The sequence below is a fragment of the Prenolepis imparis genome, unplaced genomic scaffold (genome assembly GCF_030444845.1).
Source record: "Prenolepis imparis isolate NDT839.2.m4 unplaced genomic scaffold, iyPreImpa1.0 SCAF_2, whole genome shotgun sequence".
Lineage (NCBI taxonomy): Eukaryota > Metazoa > Arthropoda > Insecta > Hymenoptera > Formicidae > Prenolepis > Prenolepis imparis.
In genome coordinates, this window is record NW_028141160.1 from 8,723,034 (window position 1) to 8,735,125 (window position 12,092).

Genomic DNA, 12,092 nt, shown 5'->3' on the forward strand with positions numbered 1-12,092 from the left:
CGAATCCGGGAAAAAAAAACGTCAAATCCGGAAGTGAAGGCATAATTATTAATGCCTTTTGTACATATATGCACGCGCATCTATGAAGATTCGTGATCACGTTCCGACATCGTCGTTTCGCGAGATGTTGTAACCAACTGCGGTGCTTTATTTAGGTACGTTTAGGATAAATTTCCTCGCAACGACGGAAACGATCTCGTTCTCCGAGAATCTCTCACGAGCTCCAGCTGTAATTGACATTTATTAACGTTCCGAATATTCGACATCCTCGAACTCTCTCTCTCTCTCTCTCTCTCTCTCTCTCTCTCTCGATTCCGTTCAGCTCTCGACGACGACGACGACGACGGCGCGTCATTCTAGAAGCGCAAAATGCACCATCGTAGGTGCTAATCGAGAAGGCCGCACCTTGGGTCGATGAGAGGAAGATAACCGAGCGAAATCAGAACTATGCAGAACGACGATGAGAGCAAGACGCACCGGGACGCCGTCTCGGACAGCGAGGACGACGAGGATCGGAGTCGCGGCACCGAGAAGCCCGCCGAGGATCGCGACGACGAGGCTCCCGACATCGGCAAGTCCAGTCCGGATCGTGACGAGGACGGATCGAGTCGCGGCACCAAGAAGCCTGCCACCTCCAACAGCAGCGACGAGAATCCTGGCACCAAGAAATCTACCGCGAAGAGTGACAGCTACGCCTGGCCTATGTATCGCGCGTCCACCTCGCGCGAGAAGTTGCTCGTCACTCCGGAGGATGATTATGGCTGCGAGCACTATAAGCGAAAGTCCAAGTTTGTCGTACGTAAATATATATTTATTATATAAAAGTTGAGATAAAAGCATCCATTGTTCTATAATGTAGCAAATTCAGTAGTATAATTGGATGTTTATTTAGGATTTTTTAAATATAAATTAATTCGATGTCTTTTAAAAAGTTGTTTTATTAGGAAAGCGACATTGTAATATTGAATATTGTAATTGTCACACATACAAATATATAATGTCTTTTTATATTTGTATCTATTAATTGATTTAATCTCAAGAATCTTATTTCAAAACTATGTAGTAAATAATATAAATATAATATGTAATATAATAATCTATAATATATAATAAAATTGTTTTTTTTTTTAGACTCCTTGCTGCAATAAAGTATACACATGCCGGTTTTGTCACGATGAGCAGGAAGCACACACAGTAAATAGAAAAGAAGTCACAGAATTGATATGTGTTCTCTGTGATACTCGTCAACCTGTTCAAGCCACTTGTCAAAATTGCCATTGTCAATTTGGAAAATATACATGCCTGGAATGTAATCTTTTTGATGATGAGGATAAAAATCAATACCATTGCGATGGTTGTGGTATATGTAGAGTCGGTGGCCGTGACAAGTTCTTTCACTGTGCAAAGTGCAACATGTGTTTGCCAGTTCAACTACAAAACGGACATACGGTAAGAATATATGAGTACAAAAAATTATTTGCATGTAAATAATAAAAATGTATTCAGACAAGAATGGAAAATATATAACAAATAGCTCAGTTAAATATATATTTACATTTCATGAAATTGACGCACATAGTTTTTTATGTTATATTAAACATTGAATAAATTTTGCAGTGCATAGAGAATGTCTCACATTCTAATTGTCCTGTGTGCCTCGAAGATATTCATACGAGTCGCACACCATGTCACATTCCTGGTTGCGGGCACTTGCTACATCGTACATGTTTCAAGGAATTGTTACAGTCGGGACACTATGCTTGCCCGACGTGTCAAGTGTCGCTTTTAGACATGACAGATTTATGGAAATATTTAGATGCGGAAGTATCGCTGACACCAATGCCAGAGGAATACAAGGACTATAAAGCCGATATTTTATGCAAAGACTGCCACGAGGTTTGAATCTACTTTTTTATACATGTATCTCAAATATGTTTAAGTGATAAAAAAAGATCTTAATGGCAGTGTATCTGTTCTTCCAGGAATCGACGGTAAAATTTCATATCGTTGGGTTGAAGTGCTTAAACTGTGGTAGTTATAATACTTGCAGGATAAAAGGCTCACCTTCTCCAGGTGACTATCAATAGTTAATTAATTGTTTCACAGCCCTAAGCGATTATGTGAATTCTTGGTAGTTTGTACAGATCCAGATGTCCTATCAGAAGCAGCAGCTGGTGGCAGTAATAAAGAAGAGAAGGAGCAATCGTAAGGATAGAAATAGGATTATCATCCGAAATTATCCATCGATTACGGAAGAAGTATGTCATCCTAATGACGATGAAAGAAATTTTATAGATAAATTTTATTTTTGACATTTTGTAGTAAATTGCGCTTTTGTTGCCTTTATAGTACTTTTTGATCGAGAATTATTTAGCTAATTGCAAGTTAGTACATAAAAATAAAATATCATTATTAAATGACCAGATATATCAAAAGTATATAACTGTTTTCGGTGATTATTTGTGACACATTCTAATGCAATTTTTTAGATCCAATAGATCATTTCATTAACATAAATCTTAACAGAAAAAAATATGTAAATTTCTTGTTTTTATCTCGTTTATTACATTATAATTAGAAACAGTAATTAATGAAGTGATCAACATAAGAATATTTCATGGACATTCCTTTTCACTTATATACACTTGGGGACAGGAATGCCTTAATATGTGACTTTAGACGGAGTATGTATATGGAAAATCCAATGTTCCGAGATGTATATAAATTTTATGTTGACATTTTTATTTTTATGTGTACATCATATTTACGTTGAGGATCTTGATTGTTATTTGTTTCTGATGATTTTATTCTATATACAGAGTGTTTCAGAGTTGGTATACTACTTATTAATAGCAAACTCTTGAAGACATTTGGAAATAAAAATCCTAATATCAAAATATTAAGTTTTAAATGGAAAGTATTAAAGCTAGCCCATAAGATTGCTCAAAGTTCGCGCTTTCAAACATTGCATATTAATGCAAATGCTCAGATAATGATCTATTTTCGAATATTGACACAATTTTGTACGATATCAAGAATTTGCCATTAGAAGATAGTGTATCAATTCTTCTGGGACAATCTATATAATATTCTAAATTTACTGTGCAATATATATTATTATGTGATAATATTTCAAGCGTATATACATATAATGTTTGATGAATTTGGAATCGATTTTTTTCTTAACGATAATATGCTAATATGTGCTAATATATCATTTTGTTGTATATTTTCAATTTCTGATATTAACTATCGTGATGATTGAAATTTCATAAACATCTTGCACATCTTCTTTGCAAAAATTTTGATTGCCGCCAATTACTTTTGACAAAAAAAAATTGAATTCCAAATTGCTCAACAAATTCGTACACGAAATTTTGTGTGGCACATCTTTGGATATACCGATATTATATATGTATGATTATGCATATTTCCTGTGTCTAGCTAGATTTGCCTCCTAAAATGGCAACTGCATTGGTAGCTGATTTACTAATCATATCTAGAAATATAATTAAAAAATTATGTGTGTGTGAGAGAGAGAGCTTGTGTGTTGTATGTATGTATGTATGTATATGTGATTGTCTTAATGGAGAAAGTAATACGAGATAATTCAAAATTCTATATAGTCTTACATAAATGTTCACATTTTGTCAATATAATGTGCAATATTGTTGAAACATATTTTTTTCACAAATGCCGATCGTGTCATTAATAGTAACATAAATCATATAGCGTTCTTGCCGTATTAAGATATGTAAATTGATGGCCTAATTATTATTGCACATTTTGCCATACTGAAACAAAAATAGAATTTGATAAATTTCTGTTTGTAAGAATTGCTTGGAAGCTTCTTATGGATATTTTCTTATTTCGGAAAAAGAGATCTCATTTTAGTCATAATCTAGTCGCGGAAGATTAAGCGTATCGCTGCTCTCATAACAATTTTTCTCCTAAGTGTGAATGTTTTACACAAAAGAAAACAAATGAATTTGCACGAGTGACACATGCTGATTCAACAATGAAATATCAATGTGAAAATGATTAGAAAAAAATATTTTACGTTGACTAAAATATTCTATATGTACCCCAGGTATTTCAATAATGCATATTTTGAATTTGCATTTCTCCCAAGAGGCATTCTTCTAGCGATTAATATTCACTTATTAATATAAATCCCTATGTAATCTGTTTTAGTGTAATATTGTACGTATATACAATAACTAGATGAAATACTCGGTAGTCATGGCAGATAATCGTGATTCTATCTTATCATATTTGATACAGAATATTTTCTAGTTGCCGATTAATAGCCTTCGTATGTACTTGATAAGAAACAACTGGCTAAAAACAACTCGGTAACTTAAAGCTTTCACAATTTTGTGGGATTACGACACAGATGCAATTTGATTTTTTGTTTCTAATTGAAAAGTAAATCAATGCTGTGAAGATTCTATATATCATTCCATAACATTCCACATAAAACAGCTCTTTAATTTTAATTAGAATTTTAGTGAATATTATACTTTTTAATAAACTACAAAATTGGGCAGCTTGAAAAATCTTTGAGATAATTTAGTATGGTTCATTTTTATAACATTCGAGAAGTATTTTTATGGAAACAACTTTATTAATGTTAAATGTTTATTAACAGATTATGTTAAATGCATGTTTTGCATATTATGTCCAATTATCTGCATTAGAAAACTATGACACAGAACGATAGATTTCGTTGTGATTATCATATTTTTATTATATTCATTTGTAAATTAAATACTAGTTACAAATGGCTCTTTGTACATAACGGCCGCAACAACGCTTTTGTTTTATATTATGTATAATATATACTATATCAAATAAATTGGTTATAATTCTATTCCACTAATCTTTTCCCATATAAGAGGATGACAAGAATTCAATATTTTCACGTATCAAATGTATATTACAGATAAGATAATAATGTAATATAAAATTTAATATCTGCATTTTTATTCAATGTGTCTCCCGGATGTTATAATATAAATTTCACGATAAAAATTGCAAAGTTATTATTTGGCGGCGTGTTCTGTTCTATGAAAGAATAATCTCGATTTTTATCATAAATATCTTTTGGAAAGTAGGACAAATAATACATTATAAACAAATTATAAACGAATGCCTAAGTATTAATTATTGCTATATATATATATATATATATATATATATATGTATATATATATACATGGCATATACGAATGTGTATATATATATATATAGATATATACACATTCGTATATGCCATGTTAAAATACTTTACTATCAAATATAAAGCACAGAATATGTAGAAGTTATTCTTTCATAAAACAGAATTTATTAGGAGAGCAATTGTAAATACAATTATAAAATTTAAGTACGGGAAAGAAGAAAAAGGAAAGAATGTACTTCTCGTTGTCTGATATATAGATGAGAAAGATTTATTACTAAATGATGAGAAGTACACATATCCCTTCCCTCATACCTTTCTCAAATTTTCTAATTTCATTTACACTAAAGAGGATTTCAGAAGTAAATGATAAAGAAACATTTATATATTTCGCCGATTTTTTTACGGAAAAAACCATCACTCGCGCACAGTAGAATTGATAATCCACATTACTATCAAGATTACTCGATTGAATTTGATGCTTAATTTCTCAAGAATTCATCGTATGTAGATTATCCGAGGTAATTAGATTAGTGTCCGATTCTTTGAACGGAAGCACCCTATATCTCTTTCTCTACGACTAGTTTTGTGTTTTTTTTTTGTTGTACAAGTGCGACCGAGCGACTTGGGATTTTTTCCGCTTTTCCATTTCTTTTATTTTATTTCTTCAAAAATTCAAAGAACGTGGACGTAAGGGCAGGTATCCGTGACTGCTTAGAAAACGTCGGGCGGCGCGAGTCATCTCCAGTTGATCACGCGTGCGACCGCATGCCACTGTTGCCCATTGCGGTTCCAATTGTGACTGCGAAAAAAAGGGAAAAAATGTAAAATTGTGATTCCAATGCAAGATACATTCGTAATAAGAATTAACGATATCATAATATAAAATTTGTTCGATTTAATAGAATAATATATTATATATTATATCCGAGTAATATCGTGTTTATCTCTGCAAAAATCCCAATCTATTAAATATATTAAAATTAGTCAAAAAAATAAAATAAAAAGTATTTTATCTATATAATATATATTTTATATGTATTGTATAATTACTGTATATTTATTACATTTAATTTCCTTATCAAAATACATAAAGTTTTAATATGATATGTATATATACACATATAAAAATATTATATAATAAATAAAAAAAGTTTCACAACATGGTAAATAGATTACAATTTGCAACTTTAAATTGAATGACATATTTCTACAATAAATATGAAAATTTTAATATTATGTGTGTGTGTGTGTGTGTCAAGGCTATCATATTTTTCAAATAAGAATAATTTTCAAGCTACTCTAACACAATTTCACATAGTACATTTCCACAAAAATTTTAACGTCAGTTAAAATTAAATGAGGTTTAAATGATTTAATTCTACATTCATCGCGACTTTTATCGTAATTCAAAATCTTGGCTTCTTTCTAATATTGACTATAATATAAATATGCGCATAGTGATATTCAATTAGCTGTATAATTAATGTAAAGTAGGATCAATTTCAATAATTGTCTGTTTGTAGATTCAAATGTAAACCTCGTTAATTTAAACGTATGATCTAAAAAAAAAAATTATAAACACAAATATCTCTATACAAAATATAAGTATATTTATAAGAACTCACCTTGGGTCGTTTTGTTGGCCTAAGAGGCAGAGGGCTGAAGATACCAGGACTGTCGAGCGCGTCGAACGTAATCGCTCTCTTGGCATTTGGCTTCCTTAGTTGTACGGACGTAATGTCGTGAGGAGTCTGGAAAGGATAGACACACACTAGCTGCAGCCGGCAAACAAGAGATTACTATTCTTAGAAAATAGAGTTACGCGTTGATTCTGACATTTGAAAATTTTGGGAATGGTTCACAAAGTTACAAGTAATTATAGAAAACTTTAAGTTCTCATATATATAATTTATATCTTTCGAAAATCACAGAATTATATGTCAAATTAGTCTTGTAAGAGTATCATTCATATTTTTTTCGCTTCGCTATTCGATTTGCATTTCACAGAGGAAAGAGAGGAGAGAAAGAAGAAGAGATAGATTTGCCCACAATTCGTGGAATGACTAGGCCTTTGGGTGACAAGGAGGATTTTTATGCGATTTCATCACGGAGAAAAAGTATTTATGATTGCTATTTGTAAGTATTATAATTTTATCAAAACATTTTCTCAAATAATTAATTATCTTAAATAACTCACAATTTGAGAATCTGTTTGCTTATTTTCGTCTTTTTTTTCTATTGACTTTTAAATTTAAAGAAGAAAGGAAGATTCTTAAAGCTCTCAAGAAAAAAGAGAGGAAAAAACAATTTTGTTTGTTTGACTTCGTAAATATACAAATAAAAAGAAGAACAGAAAGACTAGGCCTTTACGTTTTTGATACATGTGCGGCGTTTTCGACTGGATACCGCGCATAAATATCTTTGGATCGGGAAGAGGTTGAGATACTTTGGTACGCTAGACCAGGCCTGTATAAAAAGGATGATTTTTCAGTTAGTACATAATTAACATGCGACAACTTAACGTATATTAAAGAAAAAAAAAAAAAAAAAAAATCTATACATATTTATATTTATAATATTTATATATACATATATTGATACAATATTATATATAATATATTTTAATATTAATATATATATATTATATATAAGTAATAAATATTATAAATATATATAAATATTAATATGAATATATAAAAAAACATTTAAAAAAACATTACGTTCGTGCAGGACTAAATCTAGAACTTAATTTGTAAAAAAAGGACTGTGAAATGAGTAGGGGGATAACATATGTTCGAAATAACAAAATAACATAGGAATGACATTGTTTTGAAACATGACGTGTTAATGCTCATTAACGTGTTAATGTTCATACCATTTGCGTATAGCGTTATTAATATAATTATTAATATAATTATTCACGATTGTTAGAATCCACTTTCAGCAAAATTAATAAGAGCGAAGCAAACAAAAACGGAACAAGATCGGTTATATACCGATTATATGTACACGCTTCAAACATAATAATTAATTTAAATGAATTTTTTCGAGCAAAAAATATAACTGACACAATTTCGTAAAATAAAATCGACAAATATCCATATAATATAAAAATATTCACGCAAATAATTTAAATACTTTTTTGTTAATCAAAATTGAATAATGTACAATGTTTTTCTCTCTCTAATTTTACGATGTATAAATTAATAAGACTCTGTCGTTCTAAAATAATAAAGCTAATACTACATATAAATAATTAACAGGGCAAAAGACGCATTGAAATAAGTTAATATAAATAAATCGAGCGTCCATAGATGCCGTATATACGTTAGTATATATATTATTTTATAATATTATACCTAAAATTAACAAGAATATACACGATAATCTTTGGATTGGGCAATTAAGAGATATGGAAAGATATGGATAGCCATAAAAAGAAAAAAGAAAAAGAATAGCAGGTTATCGATATCTTCTGCGCTAATTAGACTTTTTTCTTAAACGATGAATAACAGAATAAGCATTATACATAAATATAAAACAAAGATGCGGAAAAAAATGTGAAGCATAGACATAGCGTTAAAAAGAAAGTTAAAAAGGCCGGCTAGCGTGTCTAGGGACGATTGGTACGGGAATAATACCAGGATAGGGCGGGTTGATCATGAATTTGATTTTGGATACGTTGTTGCTCTACCTTTACTGGACTAGTTCCTGCCGTTAAGAAACTATCTTCCAGTGCCATGGATTCGGGTGAGAATAGCATGGAGGCGTCCAAATTCTTACTCTACGAAAATAAAAGCAAACGGTACACATTATTATCCGGTACATACATATATCTCTTGTGAATTGCGAGAGTGCGTTCAATCAAACACAACAATTAAAGAATCATTAAACAAAAACTATGATCGCAAATCAGGCATTATTTCAAAAACCAATCACTCATGTAATTATTGGGTTTACTGAACGCAAATCTCTCTATTTGCCTCGAGTAATTTTATCCGTGTAACATACTGGTGTCTCCACGAGAAAACTCATCTCGGAATTGTCTTGGGCCCAAGCTTGGCAAAGAGCCTTGCGCGCTCGTTTTCCTCCCGGCGCACTATTCTCTTTACCGCGTCTTCGTACTGTGTTGTAACCCGAGTCTTGAAGAATCGTACTCGTACTAGCCAGACTCTCGCGATCGGTCTCCTGTTTGATTATTTCCGTCAGAGCATCCAAACGACTAGGAGTAGCGGGTAACTGTGCCGCTCCGGTTCGTCGTTCGACCTCAGCCATGGCGATTTTGAATGGCGTCGGTGTCCTTGGTGTATTATCGTCTGTAAAAGTAATGATAAAAATATTCGTTCCTAGAAATATATCTATCTTTTAGAATTTTTATACAATTATTCTATATAAACGCATTATCTTGATAAAGAGATTTCGATATAAATTATTGAACTCATACGTAGATTAGGATTGATTTAATACATGTACAAGTGAAGCGTAAAACGTACCATTCTGACTTCGTCGAAGACCGGTAGGTTGCGGAGTCGTAAGCGGACCGGGACTGCTTCCTTTAGGAGTACTCGCGCACGGCCAGGATGTCTCCGGACTCAGATTGTTCAAGAATTGCGAGGGGCTGAACGGAAGCTGCTTGATAGGAGTCGAAGGAGTTGTGTTTCCCGTTTGCATTTGTTGAACTATTATATTGTAATCCAAAGATTGATTTCCACTGTCAGGAGTATCCTCTAGCCTACACTGTATATTTCTGCGTCTGCGTAATATAGGTGGCGGACTCTTTTTATCCGCGTGTGCGGATATCTCCTCCAAGTCAGGCATCGGTATCAATTTTATTTCCCCACCCTTCGATGCTTCTTGTAACAAGCTGCAATATCTGCGCAGAAAAAGAAAAGAATTAAAATCTGTAAACGGAATAAAATAGACAATAGACATTACGTTACGTTATTTTAAAGACGAACATACTTGGAGAATGATGCAATCGTCTCGGGTTTCGTTCGAGAAGAAGCTCTCTTCGACGGAGATTGCATGTTCTTTTCATTGTCGCGTGTACACTTATTTGACAGTAGCATCGTATCCAAGTATCCTGGCGATGCAAGTTGCTGATGGTCCAAAGTTCTTATCCAATCCAGATCAATATCGAGAGACTGCGAAGTGCTGCCGATTGTTAGCGGTGAGACATCCTCACTACTAAACTCAGTTTTTATCCGGCTTGGATCGCAAACGCCGTCTTCTCGCAAGATAGTGGTGCCTTCTGTACTTTTCCTTTTGCCCCTACCTGTAAGATCTTTTATTATTTCAACAAGTCGGTTTTATGGAATATAAGACACATAATTCGCACATTATATTAAATTTAAAAAAATATTATCACTAGCAAGTATATTATTACGATATTATCATCTTAATTCATATCGTTATGTATTGTAAATAGCACCTTTGATCGCGGCTCTTCCTTCTTCACTTTCATATTTCCTTCTCATTGTGCTGTTCCAATGATTTTTAATCGCATTGTCAGTCCTACCCGGCAATAGTTTGGCAATCTTCGCCCATTGATTGCCAAACTTACGATGAGCCTCGACGATTATTCTATCCTCAGCCTCTGTCCACGCGGTTTTTTTTATTTCCGGATTCAAGTGATTGTGCCATCGTTCCCGGCATTGTTTACCAATACGGCCTTTAAGATGTCGCGCTATTAATGTCCACTTTTTCGGACCATATTTCTCGACGAGTTCAACCACTTTCTCATCCTCCTGTAAGACAAGAGAGAAAATTATATTTTATATAAAATAAAATACACAGTTTAAAAAATATAATAAAGAATTTTATACTAATATTTTATGATTTCGGATCGTATTATATATAATGGAGACATATGTGATTGTTTTTCAATATTAAAATAAAAAAGAAATATCTCTTTTTGACGCTTTCTTGTTCAATAAATAATCGAAGTTAATCAAAGTTTTATCGCAAAAATATTACATCGCAGAAAGAGAGAAAGAGAGACAAAGAAAGAGAGAGAAAAAAAAATATATATATGTATTTTATATTTTATAAATCTAACATTATTATATATAATTTATTAATTTATAATATCGAGCGATATTCGCGCAATATTATACGAGTAACAGAGTGAAAATATCAAATTGATATTCCTATAAAGAAATGCCACAATAAGAAAAGTCATAACATAACGTATGCGCGACTTGATTCGCGAAGCCGCATTACGTGCCCTTGGCTGTTGCCAAGTGCATTGGCATGGCGATGCAGCATTATCGTGTTTTTCTTATTGCATACTCTATCGAGACGAGCGGCAATGTTGAAATCTATGTGTGCATGCAAATTGTCGTGTAGGTGGTATGTAATCACTCAGCGATATCTATGCATACATATATATATATATTACATTATACACATGTATATATCATTACATATGTATATATCATTTTGAGTGATAATATATAATACATAATTATAAATGAGAGAATAATATATTTATATTTAATATAATAATATATTTATATAAATATATATAAATAATATAATATATAATTTTGTGTATATGTATTATATACAAAATTCGTCCGGCATCGAAAAAAGTCGATACAATAAAATTATTTTGCAACATTAGTACGGTACGTTTGATTGCAATAAACATAACGTTTAGCGTAACGAAAAGCGTAGAATTTGAATAATTTACATACTTACTAAAAGGTATTAACAATTTTTGTAAGCGATATTCATAAATTCTAGGATTGTACAGATGCTGAGTTAATCCGGATTTACATGTGATTATATTATGCATACATTTTTTATAATGTTTATTATTTTTATAATATTTATTATTAATAATGTGTTTATGTGTTCATATAAAATTATTAAAGAATCATGAATTTAGGAAATATTTATTTTTTTC

General features: G+C 31.9%; 2 protein-coding genes across 6 annotated transcripts in view; one reads left to right on the top strand and one right to left on the bottom strand.

The window, feature by feature from the left end:
* Nucleotides 1–61: 61 nt before the first annotated feature.
* On the top strand, nt 62–4,873 carry Rchy1 (Ring finger and CHY zinc finger domain containing 1). 3 transcript variants are annotated; one of them, XM_083032736.1, is made up of 6 exons: nt 62–155; nt 323–795; nt 1,132–1,449; nt 1,618–1,896; nt 1,983–2,073; nt 2,136–4,873. In XM_083032736.1, the coding sequence occupies exons 2-6, from the start codon at nt 448–450 to the stop codon at nt 2,207–2,209; spliced, it is 1,110 nt and encodes a 369-aa protein (XP_082888862.1). In that variant the 5' UTR covers nt 62–155; nt 323–447; the 3' UTR covers nt 2,210–4,873. The 3 variants fall into 3 exon arrangements, with proteins under 3 accessions (XP_082888862.1, XP_082888863.1, XP_082888864.1); XM_083032737.1 differs by having other exon boundaries at nt 95–229; XM_083032738.1 differs by having other exon boundaries at nt 98–795; nt 2,145–4,873.
* Nucleotides 4,874–5,424: 551 nt separating this feature from the next.
* Nucleotides 5,425–12,092, bottom strand: part of Myb (proto-oncogene like protein Myb) — a 33,420-nt gene continuing 26,752 nt past the window's right edge. For 2 of the 3 annotated variants that reach the window (XM_083032731.1, XM_083032729.1), the window contains exons 4-10: nt 10,614–10,929; nt 10,145–10,466; nt 9,676–10,055; nt 9,194–9,498; nt 8,877–8,966; nt 6,808–6,933; nt 5,425–5,981 (exon numbers count right to left, since the gene is read on the bottom strand). In XM_083032731.1, coding sequence (XP_082888857.1) covers nt 5,847–5,981; nt 6,808–6,933; nt 8,877–8,966; nt 9,194–9,498; nt 9,676–10,055; nt 10,145–10,466; nt 10,614–10,929 — 1,674 coding nt within the window. In that variant the 3' untranslated portion in view covers nt 5,425–5,846. The remainder of the gene's footprint in view (nt 5,982–6,807; nt 6,934–8,876; nt 8,967–9,193; nt 9,499–9,675; nt 10,056–10,144; nt 10,467–10,613; nt 10,930–12,092) is intronic. The other variant, XM_083032730.1, reaches the window with a different exon arrangement.